This window comes from Acipenser ruthenus, chromosome 53 (genome assembly GCF_902713425.1).
Source record: "Acipenser ruthenus chromosome 53, fAciRut3.2 maternal haplotype, whole genome shotgun sequence".
Classification (NCBI taxonomy): Eukaryota; Metazoa; Chordata; class Actinopteri; order Acipenseriformes; family Acipenseridae; genus Acipenser; species Acipenser ruthenus.
This window is the reverse complement of record NC_081241.1, coordinates 550,001-575,596: the sequence shown is the minus strand read 5'-3', so window position 1 is coordinate 575,596 and position 25,596 is coordinate 550,001. Positions and strand designations below refer to the sequence as shown.

Genomic DNA, 25,596 nt, shown 5'->3' with positions numbered 1-25,596 from the left:
TTTAAGATCAGATCATTTTTATTTATATTTTCAGTCAGCACACACGTCACGGATATCGCGACATTTCGCTTACAGGGATATCCCGGACACACACAGAGCCGCCTGCGTTCTGATTGGACACGAGGAAAATAGGGCCGCGAGCACTACCCGTATTTTCATTGGTCAAACAGAATGCGTTCTGATTGGCTCTTATTCTCGCCCTTCCATTGGCTGATGGAAGTTCTTGTGGTTTGCGTTAGTGAAGTTAGCAAGCGGTTCGCAGCTCGCTATTCGCTACTCCAGCTTGTTACAGCTTGCTAGTTTTGTTTTTTTTTGCAAATTAAAAAAACACGAATGTGGAGTTTTCAGATAATAAACTTTAACGAGCAAGAAAACGAGACGTAGCCGCAGCTGCATGGGAACCTCAGCATTCCCCCGGGTCATTATTAATAGCGGGCTGTCGAGTTAGACTATTTAAAGTCGTTCGTGACTTCAGTGACTCAGACCCCTTGTTTTTGTACCTTGGAAGAGTCAGTTCCGGTCTGTTTGGTATCGTCGTGATGAATAAGTTTGTTTCCCAACTTGTTTGGTTTGTTTTGAACAAACTTGGTTTTGATTTCATGCACGTACGCAGTTAGTTTCAGCTGCAGGGAAAGACGAGCGCTTGCGATGAGTGGATTTTATGTTTTTTAGTGTTGAGGACAGTGCTTTATAAATCAGTAATTAACAATAATAATAATTATAACACAAATAAACGCGTAATAATATTAATCAGATCAGATTTGTGCGTTGGTGTCTGCGCCACAGGGCAGCTGTTTTTGAAAATCTGTGCTGCTTGCACAAACTGCGCATGCGTGATTCGCTTTTGTTTTTTCAGCGTTAGCGTGAGTTTAATGAGGAAACGAATTCATTTATACGCGTATTTATGTGCAATTGTTTGCATTCCTCGTATAATAAACTCGCTTCATGAGGTTTTCATTATGTGTACTTGGTTTTATCGGTCGTATAATAGTAATAGAATATAATGTAAAGTCACGACACTTAGTCAACACGGGTCCTTTCAGCCTCTCCAGGTGAGCTACCCGGAGTTTAGCGGGTTAAAACCTGTCCATTTTATTTAAAGCACAGGTTAGCCCATGTTGAAGCGTCATTTCTGCCTCTGCAAGTTACCTACCTATTGTTCAATTGAGGTATCGCATGTGGAGGGGGAGGAGCAGATTTTCAGAACACCGCCCCTCAAACACAAGCGCTGTACAAACCAATTCAATTACAATACTGTACAGAAACTCTCTCATCTTCAGATTCATGTCGAGACACAGTCAATAGACCTGCAGCGGGCTTGTCTGTATCCACAGCATTGATTATGTATGTATTATTTATTTATATATAATATCTTTATTTTTATATAGCGCCTTTCATAGTGGACCACCATCACATAGCGCTTTACAGAGGCAGGCTGTGAACTGTGCATTATATGCAGAGTCACTTCCAATAGGACGTTGATTTAACATCTCATCCGCAGGACGGAGCACAAGGAGGTGAAGTGACTTGCTCAGGGTCACACACAGTGAGTCGGTCAGTGGCAGAGGTGGGATTTGAACCCGTGACCTTCTGGTTACAAGACCTGGACTTTAACCACACTGCCTTTTATACAAAAATATCACAAAGCAGTGTACAGTACAGAGAAGAAAAAAAGAACAAACCACAATACATTTGTATAGCATGACACGCATACAACTGCCACAGTCAGACCATTTCAATAACAGATTTAAATAACATGAGAAAGTTTACAAACAAGAGGAGGCCCCATTCAGCCCATCTTGCTCGTTTGGTTGTTAGTAGCTTATTGATCCCAGAATCTCATCAAGCAGCTTGAAGGATCCCAGGGTGTCAGCTTCAACAACATTACTGGGGAGTTGGTTCCAGACCATCACAATTCTCTGTGTAAAAAAAAGTGTCTCCTATTTTCTGTTCTGAATGCCCCTTTATCTAATCTCATTTGTGACCCCTGGTCCTTGTTTCTTTTTTCAGGTTGAAAAAGTCCCCTGGCTCGACATTGTCAATACCTTTTAGGATTTTGAATGCTTGAATCAGATCGCCGCGTAGTCTTCTTTGTTCAAGACTGAATAGATTCAATTCTTTTAGCCTGTCTGCATACGACATGCCTTTTAAACCCGGGATAATTCTGACCGCTCTTCTTTGCTCTCTTTCTAGAGCAGCAATATCCGTGTACACATAGTAATACAAAAGCAGCATTTTTAAAGTTACATTAAAACCAATGAAGAGAAGAAACCCATTTTATAAAAGTGTGTTAGACTGTCATTGCAAGAGAGATAGTTGTGTTTCTTTAATTCATGTTGAACTTGCACCCTGTATTATAAAACTGTACAGCTTTGCAAATATCCAGGTATAGATACAAAATCTACATTAACAACAGGGGCAAAGTGACGCAAAGGAAATCCCATTCACACCAAACCAGATTCACTTTACCAATAACAAAAACACACCGCTCTGTCGCTTTTATTAATCATTATTATTACAATATTAGTATAAATTTCTTAGCAGACGCCCTTATCCAGGGCAACTTACAATTGTTACAAGATATCACATTGTTTTACATACAATTACCCATTTATACAGTTGGGTTTTTACTGGAGCAATCTAGGTAAAGTACTTTGCTCAAGGGTACAACAGCAGTGTCCCCCACCTGGGATTGAACCCACAACCCTCCGGTCAAGAGTCCAGAGCCCTGACCGCTACTCCACACTGCTACACTACAATAACACAGGCGCGATTTGTTTTACACAATATATTATATATTCACTTCGTTTGAATTTGCAAACAAACAAATAGCAGACTCATCCAAAAAAATATTTCAACCCAGTACTGGAGTAACAGCAATAATAAGAAGGGCTTGGGATGATGAAACCTCATGAAATGATAAGGGGGCGGTCTAAAGAAAGGATCTTTTGAGGCTCTGTACTCATTAGTTACTGACTTGTTTCAGTTCTGCTGCAGAAACACAGCTAACCGAGGAACGAGTGAATTGGAAGAGAGAGAGACATGAACCCAACTCCAAGGAGAAGGAACAGCAAAGAGCCTGCCAGGTAATATCAGGTCTTATCTCCTCTCTCTGCAGAGGCATGCGTGCTCCAGTTTAATAACATACCTGACGACTCCAGTCCAGGTTCACCAGCAGCACCAGCACCTCAGTGACTCTCCCAGTAACTGCTGCCCTTTCTCTTGGGAGCTGTGTTTAGGGTTTTTAATGAATAGTAACATGTCTTTGATGATGGTTATTTGCATGCGTGTTTCTCATCAACAGAGGGAAAGCTCAGGAGCAGACAGAGGGGGGCTCGGAGGACAAGGAGGAACTGGAGAGACTAAGGAGGGAAAACAAGGAGCTGGAGGCGATGTACAAGGAGGAGAAACTGAGGAGGTTTGTTAAAAAATACCTCGCAGATTTACCGTAGAGGATAAGCCGGTTTTAAATTCTCATTGTGTTTCTACATGTCTCCCCTCCTTATCAATCTAACAGTCTGACCTTTCAACTCTGCCTGTACACAGAGTTGAAAGGTCACACTGTCACATGATTTGAATGGGACGGGGAAGGCTGTCTGGCAGTTAGGAGTCTCCAGACAAGCTTCTCAAAGCCAGGTTTTATAAGTGATAACGGCTCCCGGGTCATGTGATCAATTTGACCACACAAAGTGTCTGAGAAGCATGACAGCGTCAAAGAAATTTCAACGCGAAATCATTTTACTGTAACGATGTGTTTATGATTTCATGGGGCGATGCTGTCGCGGTGATATTGAAGAGTGTAATATTAAAAACATCCTAACATTAGGATTATAAACTTGTCTTTGCAGAGAGGAGCTTGAAGAGACCCTCCGAGACCTCAAGCCCCAGTGAATGGACCCCCAGTTTGAGACTCTAGCCACCCCCACAGCAACGATATATTTCTTTCAAAACGGTCTTCAGAATTAGTTGTCCCTCTCTAAGCCGGACACGTCTGGAGTTGTCTGAGTTAAAAAACAAACAAACAAAAACATTTTGTATAAATATCTACAGTAGGCCTAAACTACTGGCTCTTAGTCGAATTTGCTCTCAAACGTGATTATTTTCTGTATTGTTCTCAGTTGAATTTGCTCCTGTTTGCCGCTGATTTGACTGTATTTTTATAACGGCTCTTATCTGTAATGTGATATTTTGTAACTCCTGTAAGTCGCCCTGGATAAGGGCGTCTGCTAAGAAATAAATAATAATAATAATAATAATAATAATAATAATAATGCAGTAAAATCTAATTATTACCTGAAGCGCACTTTTTTTTTAGTTTAGCCTACTTAGTAACAGTTAACAGAAAACAGAACACTCCCTTCACAGAAATAATCATTTTGAAATGTACACAGAAGGGTTGACAGTGTGTTTATTGCAGTTTATTTTATTTATTTTTCGTCTTTTGCTTCCGTTTTTGACATCCAGTTTTGAGTTTCTTTTTATCGGTCTGGTTCCAGAGGTTCGGCAGGTTTCGTTTTTGATGGTTTAAAATCGTATAATTATAATTCGGGCGTTATGATAATAAGAGACGTTATGATAACGAGGCTCCATAAAACGCGCGTCAAATGAAAGTCTTGCTTGTTGGAAAGTCTGACGGAACTCTTGTATGATGTGTGTCGAGATCAGCCAATAGCTGTCGGCTTTACGAAGCACTGGGGCGGAGCTAGGACTATATAAGGAAGGATAGGACAATGATGTCAGAAGTGGGCGGAGTTAGTAAACACCGGTATATCCTGGCGCTGCAGCACAGCATCTCCGCAATGTATTCAGTACTGAGTGGGCTCCACAGCATCTCCGCAATGTATTCAGTACTGAGTGGGCTCCACAGCATCTCCGCAATGTATTCAGTACTGAGTGGGCTCCACAGCATCTCCGCAATGTATTCAGTACTGAGTGGGCTCCACAGCATCTCCGCAATGTATTCAGTACTGAGTGGGCTCCACAGCATCTCCGCAATGTATTCAGTACTGAGTGGGCTCCACAGCATCTCCGCAATGTATTCAGTACTGAGTGGGCTCCACAGCATCTCCGCAATGTATTCAGTACTGAGTGGGCTCCACAGCATCTCCGCAATGTATTCAGTACTGAGTGGGCTCCACAGCATCTCCGCAATGTATTCAGTACTGAGTGGGCTCCACAGCATCTCCGCAATGTATTCAGTACTGAGTGGGCTCCACAGCATCTCCGCAATGTATTCAGTACTGAGTGGGCTCCACAGCATCTCCGCAATGTATTCAGTACTGAGTGGGCTCCACAGCATCTCCGCAATGTATTCAGTACTGAGTGGGCTCCACAAATGGCGCCTGTAATTGAGCACCGAACTGCATCACGGGATTGACTGTCCTATCCTGCTTTATGCAGTCCTAGGTGAGGACACGGAAAGTCTGACAGAGAGTTTATTGCAGTTTAACGAAGTTACGTAAAACACAGTCCCTCTGCAGCTCCCACTCAGCACAGGTAGAAATGTTGTGTTCATGTGAGTCCGCATTACAGTGTAATGAAACGCATGTGTCGCGGGACAGACCCGGACTAGGCTTTAAATTCATAATACACGGGTTTTAAAGTGACGTTTGGCACAGATTGGAATATAGAAACATTACATTTTACTGGAAATTACAAATCTGTGCTCCCCTCGTTAATGATCGCGTTGCTATAGGTTTTGTGAATGGAGGCTGTTCTGCTGTGAGTATATCGGGGTGCTCTGTGCTCCCCTCGTTAATGATCGCGTTGCTATAGGTTTTGTGAATGAAGGCTGTTCTGCTGTGAGTATATCGGGGTGCTCTGTGCTCCCCTCGTTAATGATCGCGTTGCTATAGGTTTTGTGAATGGAGGCTGTTCTGCTGTGAGTATATCGGGGTGCTCTGTGCTCCCCTCGTTAATGATCGCGTTGCTATAGGTTTTGTGAATGGAGGCTGTTCTGCTGTGAGTATATCGGGGTGCTCTGTGCTCCCCTCGTTAATGATCGCGTTGCTATTGGTTTTGTGAATGGAGGCTGTTCTGCTGTGAGTATATCGGGGTGCTCTGTGCTCCCCTCGTTAATGATCGCGTTGCTATAGGTTTTGTGAATGGAGGCTGTTCTGCTGTGAGTATATCGGGGTGCTCTGTGCTCCCCTCGTTAATGATCGCGTTGCTATAGGTTTTGTGAATGGAGGCTGTTCTGCTGTGAGTATATCGGGGTGCTCTGTGCTCCCCTCGTTAATGATCGCGTTGCTATTGGTTTTGTGAATGGAGGCTGTTCTGCTGTGAGTATATCGGGGTGCTCTGTGCTCCCCTCGTTAATGATCGCGTTGCTATAGGTTTTGTGAATGGAGGCTGTTCTGCTGTGAGTATATCGGGGTGCTCTGTGCTCCCCTCGTTAATGATCGCGTTGCTATTGGTTTTGTGAATGGAGGCTGTTCTGCTGTGAGTATATCGGGGTGCTCTGTGCTCCCCTCGTTAATGATCTCGTTGCTATAGGTTTTGTGAATGGAGGCTGTTCTGCTGTGAGTATATCGGGGTGCTCTGTGCTCCCCTCGTTAATGATCGCGTTGCTATAGGTTTTGTGAATGGAGGCTGTTCTGCTGTGAGTATATCGGGGTGCTCTGTGCTCCCCTCGTTAATGATCGCGTTGCTATTGGTTTTGTGAATGGAGGCTGTTCTGCTGTGAGTATATCGGGGTGCTCTGTGCTCCCCTCGTTAATGATCGCGTTGCTATAGGTTTTGTGAATGGAGGCTGTTCTGCTGTGAGTATATCGGGGTGCTCTGTGCTCCCCTCGTTAATGATCGCGTTGCTATAGGTTTTGTGAATGGAGGCTGTTCTGCTGTGAGTATATCGGGGTGCTCTGTGCTCCCCTCGTTAATGATCGCGTTGCTATTGGTTTTGTGAATGGAGGCTGTTCTGCTGTGAGTATATCGGGGTGCTCTGTGCTCCCCTCGTTAATGATCGCGTTGCTATAGGTTTTGTGAATGGAGGCTGTTCTGCTGTGAGTATATCGGGGTGCTCTGTGCTCCCCTCGTTAATGATCGCGTTGCTATAGGTTTTGTGAATGGAGGCTGTTCTGCTGTGAGTATATCGGGGTGCTCTGTGCTCCCCTCGTTAATGATCGCGTTGCTATAGGTTTTGTGAATGGAGGCTGTTCTGCTGTGAGTATATCGGGGTGCTCTGTGCTCCCTGTTATGTTTGTTTGATGTTCTGTTTCCTGCTTTGTTTTGTTGTGTTTTGGAAGTCAGTCAATGCTGTGTGGTTGCTAGGTTACGTGTTGCCGGATGTTGTGAATGTGTGTCGTGCTTGCAGGGATGTGGTAAGTGAGAGTGGTTGGGAAAACGGATGTGACGGGCGACTGATGGTAGAGAGGATACTGTAAACAGCCAGAATAAACCAGCAACGTGTTTAAGACTACAAACACTGTTTTGCGTCCGTTATTGCAATATAACATTGGCGACGAAGATGGCGGAATTTTCGTTTACTCCACCGCCTCCTTTTTTGGCTCTGCCTGGCGAACCGCCGGTTCCGTGGGCTCGCTGGTTGGACTCGTTTAATACATACCTGCTTGCTATGGGCTTGGAAGACGTGGCCAACCCGCGTAAGCGTGCTATACTGATACACTGTCTGGGCACAGAGGGACAGCGCGTTTTCCTGACACTGGGTCCTGCCTCGACTTTTGATGAAGCAGTCGGGGTTCTCGCTGCACATTTCGGAGCCGCTCAGAGCGTCCTCATCCGCCGGTTTAAATTCCGACAACGGAGCCAACGGCCTGGTGAGTCCATACTTCAGTATATATCTGCATTAAGAGAATTAGCGCTGCCTTGTAAATTCGGTGCACTGCACGATGAGATGCTTAGAGACCAGCTTATTGAAAAGACTTCCAGTACACAAGTGAGAGAGAGGTTATTATTGGAGGCTGATGATTTAACATTAACTCAAGCACAAAAAATTGCCACCCAAGTAGAAGCAGCTGTTATCACTGCACAGAAACTGACAGAGACATCCTCACCTACTACAGCTACAGACTGTGCAGTTCAGAAAATGCTGCAGCCTCTTAACCCATTAGACACTTCAGCCCTCGCAGTTCAACAAGCGCAGCACCGCCCTGCACGTTCCAGGCCACGTTGTGGGAACTGTGGGTCCACCAGGCACGAGTCTAGAGCCACTGACTGCCCTGCCCGGGGCCAACGGTGCAGGAATTGCAGCAAATTGAATCACTTTGCCAGGTGGTGTCGCTCCACCTCAGTTTCAGCATCTGATCAGCCCCAGACCTCGTTCTCAGCTCCGGCTACCATTCATACTGTGCTCTTAACCCCATCATGTTTTAAAACATGTGATATATATCTCAATGACAAGTGCATTCCTCTGCTCTTGGACACTGGGGCTAAGGTTTCTCTCTTAAATGTTGACACATACAGGCAGTATTTTTCCAGCCTGCCCCGGCAACACTCCTCCACTGCCCTCAGCGGATACGGACATGCCAAAATTGATGTTCTGGGTACATTGGAGCTGTCGGTACGCTATGGCACCAGGCATGTGCCTACATTCACATTCTACATTACAAGAACTGGGGCCAACTTAATGGGCCTTGACTTGTTTACCAGCCTTGGATTTTCTCTGACAGATTACAGTGGCACAGAAATATTGCAAGTCTCCACTCCCTGGCAGCAACAATGGCCAGCACTTTTTGACGGTTTGGGCATTCTCTTTGCCTTCATCCACCAGCCGAAAGTGGACCCCACAGTGACACCGGTCATCCAGCCTCTGCGCCGCATCCCACTTGCCTTGCGGGACCAGGTCTCAACAGAACTGCAACTCCTGCTGGACGCTGGGATTATAGAGCCAATTAACGCATCCCCCTGGATCTCCAATCTTGTCATAGCGAAAAAAAAATCAGGGGGAATCAGAGTTTGTGTGGACTTGCGCGCTGTAAATAAAGCAATCATCCCTGACAAATATCCGCTACCTACAGCCGAAGAGCTCACTACCCAATTCTACGGTTCCACTGTCTTCAGTAAATTAGATTTACGCCAAGGCTACCTCCAGGTTCCCCTTTCTCCAACCAGCAGGGATCTCACAGCATTTGTCACACACACTGGGGTTTTCCGTTACACACGCATGCCGTTTGGACTGAGCTCTGCACCCAGCTGTTTCCAAAAAATTATGTCATCTATCTTTGCAGGCATTCCAGGTGTGTCCTTGTACTTAGATGACATTGTGGTGCATGGTCCCAACACTGCAGTTCACGATCAGCGCTTGCTCCAAGTGTTCCAAACACTCACCCAGAACAACCTAACGCTGAATGGTGACAAATGTCTTTTTGCTGTGCCCGAGATTGAGTTTGTGGGTTTTAGACTCTCAGCCCATGGGATTTGTCCCCTCCAGTCCAATGTGGAAGCCATTCACCGCGTTCCTGAGCCTAAATCTGCTTCTCAGCTTGCCTCATTCTTGGGAATGACAGCTTATTATTTACGGTTCTTGCCACAGTACTCTGCCACCACTTCCCCGCTACGGCAGCTTCTGAAGAAGGAGGCCCCCTGGGACTGGACCCCGGCCTGCCAAGCAGCTGTGCGCATGCTTAAAAACCAGCTCACCACAGCCCCTATTCTGGCTCATTTTGATCTCCTTAGCACCACTTTGGTCACATGTGACGCATCGGCCACGGCAGTGGGGGCTGTTTTATCCCAGATACAAGAGGGTGTGGAGAAGCCTATAGCTTTTGCTTCCCGTGCTTTGAACCCCACAGAACAAAAATACTCAGTGGGAGAGAGAGAAGCGCTAGCTTGCGTCTGGGCATGTGAACGCTGGCACATGTACCTGTATGGTCGGGCGTTTACTCTCAGAACAGATCACCAAGCACTCACAGCTCTGATGTCTACTTCGGGCACGGGACGCAGACCACTCAGATTGTACAGATGGTCAGATCGGCTACAGCAGTACAATTTTCAGCCCCAGTTCACCCCGGGGCGAGATAATGCAGTGGCTGACCTCTTATCCAGATCAGTTGTAGCGCTTGAGCAGGGATCCCAATCAGAAGACACTGAGCAAGATCCGATTCAGATGCTTCACGGACCCCTGCAGGACATGGTGTCCCTCCAAGAGCTCCAGCAGGCATCGCAGAAGGACCCTACCCTCCGCACTCTACGTTCCTATATTACAGACGGATGGCCACGGCAGGTATCTGGCGAACTGCAACAATTTTCCAGGATTAAAGACGAGCTGTCCTGCTGGAATGATTTCTGTGTGGCACGAGGCCACCGCACAGTGGTGCCAAGTGCTCTACGTGCACGGGTGCTGAATATGGCACATGAGGGTCACCTGGGCATCGTCAAGTTTAAACAACGCTGCCGGGACCTGGTGTGGTGGCCCGGCATTGACCATGATATCGAGATTCTGGTCAAAGACTGTATGGCCTGTGTGGTCAGTGGCAAGTCGGGACTCCCTGCCCCACCGCCATTGCAGCCAGTTACCTGGCCATCTCACCCCTGGGAACATCTGCAGCTGGACATTTGTGGTGAAATACATGGTGTTCCCCATCATCAGCGTTATTTAGTGGTTGTCTATGACCTGCATTCTAAATGGCCTGAGGTCGTCCCCACTGGGACGGTCACCTCCCAGACTATAGTCCACATACTGGACACACTGATTGCACGCTGGGGTTTGCCACGGGTCATCACTACAGATAATGGTCCACAGTTCATCTCGGATGAATTCTCTAGTTTCCTCAGCATCAACGGCATCAAACACATTCGTACAGCAGTCTACCACCCCCAATCTAATGGGGGGGTGGAACGATTTAATCAAACACTCAAAAATGGTATCCGGGCACATCTAGCTCAAGGCTGTGCCTTTCAAACAGCCTTACTGCAGACACTTATGCACTACAGGGCCACTCAGCACTCAACCACAGGGGCCTCACCAGCACGGTTGATGACAGGACGTGAATTGCAACTTCCATTGGACAGGCTACGACCCCCGGGGACTGTTCCTACTCCATCTACTGCACGCACTGTCGTCCAACGGAGCCAACAGCGAATGAAACAGAGGTTCGACAAAAGGCACAGGACAAAGCCACCTACAATACATCCTCGTGATTGGGTTCGAGTTAAGCGGCCTCACAGAGGTAACAAGTTGCAATCCTTCTGGTCTCCACCACTTTGTGTTAGCCGACAGCTGGGACCAGCAACCTATCTGCTCCAGGATGGCTCCCGGTGGCACGCCAGTAGGATGAGGAAAGTACTGTCACCTGAAACCCAGTCAGAGACCCAGTCATTCAGCCAGCTGGGAGCCTCCTTCTGTCCCGTCAGGGTCAGCGATGATACTGTCATAGCAGGTCCTGAACCAGCAGGACCAGTGCAACATCCTCCAAGAGTCCGCCAACGTCCTCTGCATTTACGGGACTTTGAGACTTCATTCCACACCTGAACTTGGTGGGAAAGGGGGGAAAATGTTATGTTTGTTTGATGTTCTGTTTCCTGCTTTGTTTTGTTGTGTTTTGGAAGTCAGTCAATGCTGTGTGGTTGCTAGGTTACGTGTTGCCGGATGTTGTGAATGTGTGTCGTGCTTGCAGGGATGTGGTAAGTGAGAGTGGTTGGGAAAACGGATGTGACGGGCGACTGATGGTAGAGAGCATACTGTAAACAGCCAGAATAAACCAGCAACGTGTTTAAGACTACAAACACTGTTTTGCGTCCGTTATTGCAATATAACACTCCCCTCGTTAATGATCGCGTTGCTATAGGTTTTGTGAATGGAGGCTGTTCTGCTGTGAGTATATCGGGGTGCTCTGTGCACCCCTCGTTAATGATCGCGTTGTTATAGGTTTTGTGAATGGAGGCTGTTCTGCTGTGAGTATATCGGGGTGCTCTGTGCTCCCCTCGTTAATGATTTCAGTTGTGTTGCACAGTCGAAACGCAGCTAACTGCAGAACGAGTGATTTCGGAGATACAGACACGGAGATGACTTCAAGGAGAAGCAAACAAAGATGTCTCCACAGCTGCATGTGAACCTCAGCATTTCCCCGGTTCATTATTAATAGCGGGCTGTCAAGACTTGTCAGCGGGTCGAGCGAGGTGAGATAAAGACACACACAGGATTATTTAAAGTCGTTCGTGACTCGCATGACTCTGAACAGGTCTGTGTTTCTCTCTCGTCATGAACCAGCTGCTGCCCAACCCAAGGAACTGCTTTGAAGACATTTACTTCCTGTGTCATGTGACCCGCAGCTCGCTTCAGCTACAGTGAAGAGGAGCGCTTGTGCGAGTCGATTTTATACTTCGTATTGTTGAGGATAGTGGATAATAAAACTATATCCATAATAATAATAATAATAATAATAATACTAATAATCAGAGTTGAAAGTCAGCCGGTACGGCCTGGAACTGCGTACCGGCAAAACATCTTGTGAAGGTACTTCAATATTTCATCTTATCACAATGATAGGCTGCATCATTTTTTCTTTGTATTTTCCATCCTTTTCGCTTCTTCTTCTTCGTTGTTCGGTTATTATTGATGTTTAAGCAAAATAACTCGACGTCACGCAGGTTCCGGTCATGTGACTTATGATGCCAAACTGACTGCCAAAGGGGCTTCCGCATACTTGTGAACATGGAGTCTTCAAAATAAGGGAGCTTTTGTAAACTGAAATTTCCTAAGGCACAAGCATACAGCTATTCCAGTATAATTTGTTAAAACTATTATTGTGTTAAATACATAAGAATGTTCACAAATGAGGAGGCCATTCTTGAACAGTGCGAGAAACTCAAGCTCTAATATAAATTTGGTCAGACACCAAAATCCAAGCAGAACAACTGGACAAAACATACAAAAAGATCATAGTTTTTTTCCTATTAAGTGCTGTTGTAACTGTTAGTATTAACCTGTATATTTAAAGTTCAAAATGAATCATTCAAAATGAAACATAATCTTAATTGATACAAACTTGTTTAAAACACAATGCTCCCATGGCACTCAATTAGCAACACAGACGTTTCCAAAAACGAACCCAGCATTTGAGTAACTGTGATAACAAGAAGCGGTCGGGATGATTTCAAACAGCATGAAAAGATAAGGGGCCGCTCTAAAGAAAGAGAAAGAGAAATGACATTTGAAGCGCTGTACTCTTTAACAACGGACTTGTTTCAATTGTGTTGCAGAGGAGAAACACAGCTAACTGAGGAACGAGTGATTCAGTAGAGAGAGGCATGGACCCGACTCCAAGGAGAAGAAGAAGGAGTAAAGAGAATGACCCTCCTGATATGTCACAAGAGCCTGCCAGGTACTGAAAGTCTTTTCTTATCAGTTCACGGTGCGGCGGCATGCTGAATAATACCTTTACTAAGAAGCTGTTCAGGAATCCAAATCACTGAGCTGAGTCTCAAGCCCAGGGTTAGAGTCCAGACCTCTCTGTGCTTTACAATGCTTCCCTATGCTTTACCAGACCTCTCTGTGCTTTACAATGCTTCCCTGTTCTTTACCAGACCTCTCTGTGCTTTACAATGCTTCCCTATGCTTTACCACAACTCTCTATGCTTTACAATGCTTCCCTATGCTTTACCAGACCTCCCTGTGCTTTACAATGCTTCCCTGTGCTTTACCAGACCTCTCTGTGCTTTACAATGCTTCCCTGTGCTTTACCAGACCTCTCTGTAGTTTACAATACTTCCCTATGCTTTACCAGACCTCCCTGTGCTTTACAATGCTTCCCTATGCTTTACCAGACCTCAGTGCTTTACAGTGATTCTGTATGCTTTACTAGACCTCTCTGTGCTTTACAATGCTTCCCTATGCTTTACCAGACCTCCCTGTGCTTTGCAATGCTTCCCTATGCTTTACTAGATCTCTCTGTGCTTTACAATGCTTCCCTATGCTTTACCAGACCTCCCTGTGCTTTACAATGCTTCCCTGTGCTTTACCAGACCTCTCTGTGCTTTACAATGCTTCCCTATGCTTTACCAGACCTCTCTGTGCTTTACAATGCTTCCCTATGCTTTACCAGACCTCTCTGTGCTTTACAATGCTTCCCTATGCTTTACCAGACCTCTCTGTGCTTTACAATGCTTCCCTATGCTTTACCAGACCACTCTGTGCTCTACAATGCTTCCCTATGTTTTACCAGACTTCCCTGTGCTTTACAATGCTTCCCTATGCTTTACCAGACCTCTCTGTGCTTTACAATGCTTCCCTATGCTTTACCAGACCACTCTGTGCTTTACAATGCTTCCCTATGTTTTACCAGACCTCTCTGTGCTTTACAATGCTTCCCTATGCTTTACCAGACCTCTCTGTGCTTTACAATGCTTCCCTATGCTTTACCAGACCTCTCTGTGCTTTACAATGCTTCCCTATGCTTTACCAGACCTCTCTGTGCTTTACAATGCTTCCCTATGCTTTACCAGACCTCTCTGTGCTTTACAATGCTTCCCTATGCTTTACCAGACCTCTCTGTGCTTTACAATGCTTCCCTATGCTTTACCAGACCTCTCTGTGCTTTACAATGCTTCCCTATGCTTTACCAGACCTCTCTGTGCTTTACAATGCTTCCCTATGCTTTACCAGACCTCTCTGTGCTTCACAATGCTTCCCTATGCTTTACCAGACCTCTCTGTGCTTTACAATGCTTCCCTATGCTTTACCAGACCTCTCTGTGCTTTACAATGCTTCCATATGCTTTACCAGACCTCTCTGTGCTTTACAATGCTTCCCTATGCTTTACCAGACCTCTCTGTGCTTTACAATGCTTCCCTATGCTTTACCAGACCTCTCTGTGCTTCACAATGCTTCCCTATGCTTTACCAGACCTCTCTGTGCTTTACAATGCTTCCCTATGCTTTACCAGACCTCCCTGTGCTTTACAATGCTTCCCTATGCTTAATGAGTGTTAATGAGTATTAAGAAATAAGAAAAAGTCAGTCTATCACGTTAATTTTTTTTATTAAATCACATTACTAAAATCTGAAATATTAAACATTTTATGGAAATCAAAGAACAAAAACACACACACAGTAAAGCAAACTTAAGTTCACTTTTTTTAAAACTGTTACAGCACTGACTATTGGATGCCATTTTCTAAAATATATATAAAACATAACAATTCTTAAAAAATAAATTAAATACAGTTACTTCGTATGAAATCCATTCGTTGCTAAAAACAAATAATTCACCTCGTTTCGCTCTGCAGGTGGCGCCGTTTTACCCCCTAACTTTCATCCAAAGTTGTGACAGATGGAACATTCCCTTCACCCGAGGAGTGGAGAGGACAGACAGGGAGTTCAATACAAAGGGTTTCTTACAACACAAAACAGTCTAGTTCAGCTGGCAGATTGTTACAGGGGAATCCGAATAAATATAAAACCCAGGATAGAGTGGCTCAGTGAATGTGGTTTGGAATCTGTGCAGGAGGGTCATTGTGTCAGAGACGCCATAAAAGGACAGCGTGCCAGCATTAAAGTCCAGATACACTCCTATTCTGGGGGAGTGGGGGGCAGTTATTGCAGTGTGATTGTTATTGTGCTGGGCAGAGTAACTGAAAACAGAGCAGCACAAACTCCAGGACTTGTCATTGTATCCAAGGACACAGGAATGATCCTCTCCTTTCCTGCTGATTCCTTTATATGTGACTCCTATAGAAACCCCTCCCCCACTCCACTCAATCTCCCAGTAACAGCGAGTCCCACACAAACCCTCTCTGCAAAGCACTTGGGCCAAGGTATCAAATCTCTCTGAGTGATCAGGATATCTCTGGGTCTCTCTACTGCATGTCACCTTTCTGTTCCCTTCAGACAGACAGAGATCTCTATGCGCTGTGTTGGGGTCCAGTGTGAGCTGACAGGAATCTGATTGAAGAGAAGAGGACGGGTAGAGGAGAGACGGTTAGAAAAGTCAAATCACTGAGAAAATCAACAGTCATTGTCTGCTGCATCCTCACATCCTGTTTATGGAAGGTGTGTGTGTTGTTTTAATTATTTTTTTTAATACATTTTGACCACTTTTTTAAACTTTTAAATTGCATTTTCTGCCTCAAGATGGCTTCCCGTGGACCGGCATGGACCTCTCAGAACTACATTTCCCATCATCCTCCTGCTCACTGGTAATTCCATCTCAATTACATATGTGAGCAGGAGGATGATGGGAAATGTAGTTCTGAGAGGCCCATGCAGTTACATGTGAAGCCATCTATAAGTATAAAAAAGTGGTCAAAATGTAAAAAAAATAAAAATAATTAAAACAATACACACACCTCACGTAAACAGTTGTAGCAACACATGGGAACATGCAACACAATAAAATACAAAGGTCCTTATGAACCCTTTAAACCCTCTTGCTGTTTGATTGTTTTGTTCATTATAATTCCTCGATCTTATCAATCTTCTTCAATTGGAACCAATCAAATGCAGCTCTGCATACAATTACAGTTCACTTAATGTTCCTACAGGGTATGTGTTGCCATTTTACCCACTCAGACCCCTTGCTTACTAAATATCTTCAATAGAATATCATCCACTCTTCAAATATCTGTCTAATATTTTAATGAGCAATCCATCCCACAAGTGCAGTGATACTGCAATATACATTTACTACCAGCACAGGATGACTGGGAGGGATAGCTGTTCATTTTACCCCACAACTGGTTTCACATGCATTGTACATGTATTAAAAGATGGGATGATTATCTATTCAGGGATACCAAGATATTTAGGGAGAGAAAGGTCTGAGTGGAAAAACAGGCAACAAATGCCCCTCCCCCAGTCATTCTGCATGTATTCATCTGAACCAATACTTGTTGGAGAGGAGTGTTAATGGCTTCACAATTACTAATAAATAATAATAATTGCTGCCCTCAAGCTCCACCCCTCCCTGTTCTGTAGTGTTAGCTCTTCTCACAATGGAGTGACACATCTTTCAATCAAATGTTTCAGTGAAAACAGACTTACATTTTAAAAACTCAGCTCTGTTCCTTGGCTCTGGAGCCTGCAGACTGTAAACTGCAACTTCATTCACTGGACAGAAAAAAAGAGAGAGAAATAGAATTGAAACATGTGGATTAATACACAACACACACAAGACTCCAAACAGCAATCTGAAAAGAAACAAGGCTTATTCACGGCATTTCAGGGTGTAAAAATCTCTCCTCCCTGCTCATTCTTCCCTGCTGTCTCCCTGCTGCAATATTCATATAGCCAACAATCTGCAAGAGGTCTTTATTAATGTCTTGCAAGTCATGTCCCTCCTCAAGCCATGGTCTATTTGAGAATTCTCTACCACAGGAATCTATTTCACACCAACCTGTTGTGGTTATTTTGACTAATTCCCCCTTGCAGAAGTCCTCAATATGGTCTTTAAGTTCAGATACAGCTTTCCTCACAGCCCCAAGAGAGATGCCTGTATTGACAGTAACGCTGGGTAAGTCTCCAGCTTCAGGAGGGGCACAGAGAGACTGGAAATTCTACAACAGGAAAGTGGAGAAAAGGAGTTTTCAGTGAAACAGAATGGGGTCCAAAACATTCCTGGGGAAAAGCAAGGATTCATTCAATTGGGGAGTTCTGTCTGAAACCGTCCCAGTTATGTACTTGAGATTTTCTAACAAGCAGTGATGTTACCTGTAGAAAATGGATGTGATCCTCTGTCTCTGAAAGCTGTTTCAGCTCAGCGTTTCTCCTCCTTAGCTCAGCAATCTCCTGCTCCAGTTTCTTCATGTGTCCTTCAGCCTGATTCACTGCAGCCTTCTCGTTAGCTCCAATCAGCTCAATAACCTCAGTGTGGATCTTCTCAATGGATCGGATCAGCTCAGTAAAGATCTTCTCACTTTCCTTTATTTCTATGCATGCAGATCTCTGAGTGAAAGAACACAGGAGAGGAGACATGGTTAGAATTGATATCAAAAACACATCAGGCATAGACAGTAAACTTCTGCAGATGTGTTCCGGTCCATCTGTTAATAATAATAATAATAATAATAATAATAATAATAATAATACCCCCCTCTTGTTAATACCCACTTTCAGTGACTCCACAGCCTGTTTCAGCTCTTCAATTTCTTTCAGTCTCTCCTGGATTCTCTGTTGTATTTCTGTCTGTGTCTCTCCCAGCTGCTTCTGTGTAGAAACACAGTGACACAGTGACATTTCTGACAGGGCATTGGGTGATATCCTGTCACACTCAATACAGACTATTTCAGAGCAGGCTGTGTTTTCACACCTCTGCCCCCTTTATATGAAGTTAGATTAACAGAAGAACATAAGAAAGTTTACAAACGAGAGGAGGCCATTCAGCCCATCTTGGTCGTTTGGTTGTTAGTAGCTTATTGATCCCAGAATCTCATCAAGCAGCTTCTTGAAGGATCCCAGGGTGTCAGCTTCAACAACATTACTGGGGAGTTGGTTCCAGACCCTCACAATTCTCTGTGTAACGATACACACATTATGCACACAGATACCCTAAGGGTCGAATGCACCAGCGTGGATTAACCACTAACCCAGATTAAATCAAGGATTATATTTGAATCATGTTGCACAAAACTTTAAACCAGGATTTATATGTAATCCTTGTTTAAAATTAATCCAAGGTTAAACATTTAAAAGATTAAATATAATGAAATTGCACCACTCATTTTAATCCATGTTTAAATGTGATAGCTGAATTAAATTGAAAACTTCCTTGGAGGTGGTTTAAACTTGGACAAAGGCAGCAGTTTCAGACAACATGTGTGTATAGTAGTAAGATACAGCACCATCTAGTGCACAGCTGCCAGCAATACAAAAGGACACTTGATCCACAGTAGCTGTCCACTAGATGGCACTGTTTCATACTAGTAACAGTGAATGATGGCTGATCTAGCATGTGTTACATGTTTGTTTTGTGAAGCACCTAGGAAACTGAAGCAGCTTTCTCTTTAATGGATATTTAGGGCTTCTGATTTCCGTTTTTAATCGATAAACACAGATAAAACAGCACTGAAACAAAACAATGAAATCAGTGTAAAAAATGCCTAAATACACAAAATCCCCAGAAGAATGATCCCGTGAGCAGAAGGACTTCGCTGTGGAAGAGAGCAAAGGAAAGAGGGGACTAGTAGGGTGGTCGAAAGAAATTGTAGATTTTAACAAACAAAATCCTAAATAGGTTATTACATTTCATTTTAAACTAACTTAAACATATCTGTTTTAATCATGTAAAAATGTGTTTTAACGCACCAAATTAAGCTATTTTTTCTGCCCGATTTATATTGTATATCATATTAATCTTGTATATTGTATATCATATTAATATTGTGTATTGCATATCATATTAATCTTGTATATTATTAATATTATTAATTTATATCTTAGCAGATGCCCTTATCCAGGGTGACATACAATTATTACAAGATATCACTTTATTTTTTACATACAATTCTCCATTTGTACAGTTGGGTTTTTACTGGAGCAATCTAGGTAAAGTACCTTGCTCAAGGGTACAGCAGCAGTGTCCCCCACCTGGGACTGAACCCACGACCCTCCGGTCAAGAGTCCAGAGCCCTAACAACTACTCCATATCATATTAATCTTGTATATTTTATATCATATTAATCTTGATCTTTTCTGCTTTTTTTAAATTAGGTGATTGACTTTTCTGGGAATGTCATTTTTAAAAAGTTTAACTAATTAAACTATAATATCTTAAACAATGAAACTGATCTATGATTTTATTAAGTTGCAAGACATATATAAAAAAACACTAGGAATATAAATCATGCTAATTTTACACTACAAATTCCAATGCACCACAACACAGCTGAACAAATCCTTCTAACCCTGTGAGGCAGGGCTGAGGTCCTGCACGTGTAAACAGTGTGTTTTTGTTTGATTGTAAATAATGTTTTTGATGATCAAGTGTGTGCTAGATATGGCAGGGTATATTCAAATCCAGGTGTGGAATGTGGCCAGGTGTTAATTGATTAATTGATTATCAATTAGCCCTGGCCACATGCCTTTAAAAAGGGTTTGAAAGGCCAGTTTCTTGGTTCTACAAGCAGGGATACAGACTGTCTGGGAAGGAGAGTGTTGCTGTAGGATCCTCACGGCTGCGTGTGTTAACCAGGGTGAGAAAAACACAAGAGGAAAAATGTATCTCGGATCACTGTGTGAGTTAACCAGGATCGCTAGCACTGGAAGGAATAGGGAACAAGTTTAGGGGATTTTAATCCCACCCAAGTCTAGAGAGGAGGTGTCAGGGAGACTGTTCCTGGAGCGGGACCTCCTTTCTTGTTTGGTCATCTTTTATTTTCTAGTTGTTTTCAAGCAGTATTTTGTTTGGAATGTTTTGTGTTTTTTGTATCAAAGAAAACCTCCTGTGTCTCTCCTGTCAATCAGCGATAGCCACACCCATAACAACACCCCTGTTACACCCTGAAATACATTGTAGTGCATCATAGTTTAGAAAGACCAATTAAAAAACTAGGGCTCTTTAAATAGCTCTTAATATATAATTAAAATCTGATCTCATGTGAAACTGTATAACCAAATAAACAGACATGTTAAATATCCCTGGGAATTCTTATCTTCTAGGATAGCTACAAGGAAATGGTTCAAACCCTTACCTGTTTCCCAGTCCCAGCTGAGACTATATCATGACCCTTGTGTTCCTCCTCTGCACACAGCCAACAAATACACGTCTGATCTGTTCTGCAGAATCCCTCCAAAACCTTCTGGTGTTCAGCACAAAGCTTCTGCTCCAGATTTCCAATTGCATTGATCAGCTTGTGCCTCTTTAATGGAGTAACCTCACTGTGTGGCTTGACGTGTGTTTCACAGTAAGAGGCCAGGCACGTCAAACAGGATTTCACAGCTTTGAACTTTCTCCCAGTGCAGAAATCACACGGCACATCTCCAGGTCCAGCATAACTTTGAGCAGGAGGAGGACTGAGTCCTGTCTTCTTTAATTCCTCCACAAGTTCGGCCAGCATGGTGTTTCTGCACAGATCAGGCCTCGGGGTAAAGGTCTCTCTGCACTGGGGGCAGCTGTAGACACCTGTATGATCAGTCTGATCCCAGTAGTTCTTAATACACCCCATACAGTAACTGTGTCCACATGGAATAGTGACTGGGTCCTTCAATAGCTCCAGACATACTGAACAGCTAAACCGATCCTCTGACCATACTTTTGAAGCCATTCTTGCTGCAGAGAGACAGAGAGACTGACAATTTCACAACAGAAACTTCACTGCGCTGATTTCCTGGAGTTGTGTAAAGCTCTGAGAGGCGGGGTTTGGGACTGAGGCCAGGTTTAGACAAGCAGGGGGAGCAGAAACTGCCAAATCAGATATTCTATGAAACTGTTTCTAAATCCCCCAACAAATATTACAATGTTATGATTAGGAATGAAACAACTGATATTAACAACTGTTTAATATCAGGGCTAAAGAGTCTGACTTTGTGTTTTAGCCCCAGATCTATAATATGTAATATTAAGGAATGTTCTGTTACACGTATGTTTGTGATGACGGTTTGAACGGCATCTCGTTACTTTAGTAACGCCTTACTGTAATAATATTACTTTAGTCAATAACGAGGTAATACAACGCGTTTAGCTTTTAATGGCAGTAATAACATTACAGTTACTTTCCAAACAATAAACGCGCTTGCCTCGTTCTCTTGTCTCTGCTGCGCAGCTGCATCGGTTGTCTTTTCTTGTTTTAAAGCCAGTATATTTCAGTGCGGTTATAACCGTAAATGTGACGCGCTCTTTATTATTTATTTATTTGATTTTATTTGTAATTCTTTATTCAGGAAGGCCCCCCATGGTACTACATTCATCCAACTTTGTAGTTTACGGTAATCTAAACCAAGTTTCTAAACCAATCAATGATACTTGCAATCCTAGCAGTGTCTGAGGAAGATCATTTCAACCGATACAGTATTCGGATGATGTGAAGGAAAACTGTAACATGTTAAACCAGCGCTCAGTGTGTAACACCTGTAACATGTTAAACCAGCGCTCAGTGTGTAACACCTGTAACATGTTAAACCAGCGCTCAGTGTGTAACACCTGTAACATGTTAAACCAGCGCTCAGTGTGTAACACCTGTAACATGTTAAACCAGCGCTCAGTGTGTAACACCTGTAACATGTTAAACCAGCGCTCAGTGTGTAACACCTGTAACATGTTAAACCAGCGCTCAGTGTGTAACACCTGTACCATGTTAAACCAGCGCTCAGTGTGTAACACCTGTAACATGTTAAACCAGCGCTCAGTGTGTAACACCTGTACCATGTTAAACCAGCGCTCAGTGTGTAACACCTGTAACATGTTAAACCAGCGCTCAGTGTGTAACACCTGTAACATGTTAAACCAGCGCTCAGTGTGTAACACCTGTACCATGTTAAACCAGCGCTCAGTGTATCACACCTGTAACATGTTAAACCAGCGCTCAGTGTGTAACACCTGTAACATGTTAAACCAGCGCTCAGTGTGTAACACCTGTAACATGTTAAACCAGCGCTCAGTGTGTAACACCTGTAACATGTTAAACCAGCGCTCGGTGTGTAACACCTGTAACATGTTAAACCAGCGCTCAGTGTGTAACACCTGTAACATGTTAAACCAGCGCTCAGTGTGTAACACCTGTAACATGTTAAACCAGCGCTCAGTGTGTAACACCTGTAACACGTTAAACCAGACATCAGTATTTGCGTAATTGTTTCTCGTACTTTATTCGTTTATGTACAGTGTCTTGATCCCGTTTTCGCTGTCGCGTACGTAGCTGGGTTATTTATTTCGTTATTTATTTGTAGATTTTATTAAAGCGGTTGACGATATGCCTCGATTGTACAGAATTCTACGATAAAGCAGCAAACTTTATCCATCGAGTCTGCAGTAAAATGCTTAATTTAAGTAGGTCTATTCAAATAAACAACATCCCCGATAGTTGTTTAATTCACCGGTCATTTCGTTTTATTCAGCACACACACACACACACACCAATGGCAGTAACTTACAAACGTCTTCATTTTGTTTCAATCATTCATTTATTTATGTTTTGTGTGTAGCAGCTAGTTTGATAACTCATGAAAAGAACTACAAAAGAATGGGATTCTGGGACACTTCCTGTTTCCCCAGCAGGAAGGGCTTTTCCGTTACACAAAGGGTGCGTTCACGAGGATCATTAAATGCAGATTATGTGCAGACTCTGACCAGTTTAACCAATGATCTTTTAAGAATGAGCTCTGTGAACGCACCCATTGGATAAATCGGTCAGAGTCTGCACAGAATCTGCTCTGAATGATCCCCGTGAACTCACCCAAAAATCTTCTATCAGCCGCACACACGCCGTTGCACAGCTGTGAAAACATTTTGTAAACTAGTCTCAAGTATGCTACCCCCGTTTGTAGTTATTTTTTTGACTTACCGAAATACCGGGCTGCATTAGGAAATGCATCACAGCGTCTTTCAATATGGAGAGTGCTGAATTAACGTCATTGTGTTTAAATGCATTAATCAACCTCCCACAAAACTGTGTTATTAATGAGGAAATAAATGATTGACACAAAATTATATGTTGTTGATGACATTAAGCTCATAATCCCATCATGATGAGATATATTATATATTTTATGTGAAAGCATATAGAAAACTGTATATTTTGTGATTATCCCTGTATTTTAAACACAATATTAATAAAAATACAGTCACAAAACACAAATTACAAAATACAATCACAACTCTAAGTCGCCCTGGGTAAGGGCGTCTGCTAAGAAAATAAATAATATGAGCTCCCCAGTGTCCCAGTGAGGAAACCCCAGGCCAGATCCTTAAAAGCACACCTCACCTGCGAGAGCTACCCAACTGGAAACTCTACATCGATTGCTTACAAATGTAGCAGCACTTGTAACTTGGCAGAAACGACAATAAGAAGAAGGAAGTTCCCATGCAAGACCAGTATGTCTGTGTTACCATGTAGACATAACAATGCAAGTCTAATATTGACCAGACTGCACCCAGCTACCTCCAGACCCTCATCTCTCCCTACACCCCCACTCGACCTCTCCGCTCCGCCTGCACTAGAAGACTGGCTCTACCTCCTCTAGAATATAGAAATAATGAAATAATATGCAAATATAGAAGTAATAAAACTATATAGCATAACTAATAAGGTTGCAATGCATTGCAATACAGGAAAACAATTTACAATTATAGAGCATGTAATCCAACTAACAATATATTAATTAAATGTGGCCCAAGAGTTCCAGCACGTTTATCCAAAGAAGCAGGAGAAATGAAAGAAACAGAAATAAAGTGCATCTGTGTATACGAACAAATCGCAGTAAACTTCCATTAGTTTAAGAGCAATACAACAACTAGTAGTACGCTCTCCTTTTCCACCGTAATAAAAAAAATCAGCATGAAATAGTCAAGACAGTTCGATGAAAATGCAATTGTCCAGATCAGGAAAAACTATAACAAAAGTTTATTTTCTCAAACCCGATGTAGATTCGGCAGCAACACGTCTCCCCAGGTTCCACACGCACTCCAGCCACAGCTCTCACCGCAACACTGAAACACAGCTCACTCGAATAGTTCTTTATTTTTCTTTATTCTGTAAAACATCCAACAACTATACTTGCAAAAACAAACAAAACACAGCTAAACTTGTGGTCTTCAATAGCGTGCCGCCATATTTTCAAAACTTTCCTCTTTCTCTCTCTCTCTCTTGCTCAGCTCAACCATATCTCCCGCAACACACCTCGCGCACAACGTCTTTTTTTCCCGTCCTGCAACAGTGCTATCTTTATACCCCTGTCCCTGCAATCCCAATGGTACGCAACTTTTTTTTTAAAGGAAGCAAGTAATATATAGCCAAGCAAATCGACACATTTACCTATCGTCACAAAATCAATTTCCTCATTTGAGTTAAAGGACTTTTTTTGTGTGTCACATGTTCCCATGTGTTGCAACAACTGCTATAGTAAAGTGTGTGTGTGTTGTGTTCATTATTATTATTTAAATCTTGACCGTTTTCACTTTTAAATTGCAGTATTCCCTGGCTGATTCCAGGATAGCGCAACGATGTCTTCTCATGCAATTTTCAGAACTACATTTCCCATCATCCTATTGGTCACTGGTAAATCTACCTGTTACGATGTGAGCAGGAGGATCATGGGAAATGTAGTTGAGCAGGCACATGTGCGCTCCCATGTGAAGCCATCTTGGAAACAGAATGCAATTTTAAAAAGTGATCAAGATTAAAGAAAAACAAACAATAGACTCACCATACTTTAGCAGCTGCAGCAACACATGAGGACATGTGACACAAAAAACATCCTTTGTTACCCTTTAAGATCCATAGCTGTTTTTGTCAATTTTCCCATTCTGGAGCTTCATTTTGAATTATTTAAAAACAGGCTTCTCTAGTCCAATTTCAGAATGTGTCTGTAATTATCAGCGGTTTTGAGGGAACTTGCCAATTTGAGGAAAATAAAAACAATAGTATATTGTTTTAAAAGTAAATTAAACGTATAAAATAATATTAATTTAATTTAATTAAAAAAAAATCTTAACTCAAATGAGGAAACTGATTTGTAAGTAGTGTTTACATATGTCAAAAATGTCAAGTATAC

The 25,596-nt window shown here is 43.1% G+C and overlaps 1 protein-coding gene and 1 long non-coding RNA gene across 3 annotated transcripts; one reads left to right on the top strand and one right to left on the bottom strand.

The window, feature by feature from the left end:
• The first annotated feature begins 263 nt into the window (after positions 1–263).
• On the top strand, positions 264–4,249 carry LOC131723146 (uncharacterized). Of its 2 annotated transcripts, XR_009320132.1 has the most exons (4): positions 264–1,344; positions 2,987–3,086; positions 3,305–3,418; positions 3,849–4,247. It is a non-coding gene; the product is annotated as an uncharacterized LOC131723146 (long non-coding RNA). The 2 variants fall into 2 exon arrangements; XR_009320131.1 differs by lacking the exon at positions 264–1,344 and having other exon boundaries at positions 2,588–3,086; positions 3,849–4,249.
• Positions 4,250–14,920: 10,671 nt separating this feature from the next.
• LOC131723110 (tripartite motif-containing protein 16-like) lies at positions 14,921–21,828 on the bottom strand. Its single transcript, XM_059016522.1, has 6 exons — positions 20,580–21,828; positions 18,001–18,096; positions 17,602–17,835; positions 17,288–17,447; positions 16,936–17,001; positions 14,921–15,837 (listed from the first exon to the last, which is right to left on the bottom strand). Exons 1-6 carry the CDS (start codon positions 21,150–21,152, stop codon positions 15,308–15,310), a joined length of 1,659 nt encoding a protein of 552 aa, XP_058872505.1. The 5' UTR covers positions 21,153–21,828; the 3' UTR covers positions 14,921–15,307.
• Positions 21,829–25,596: the final 3,768 nt, after the last annotated feature.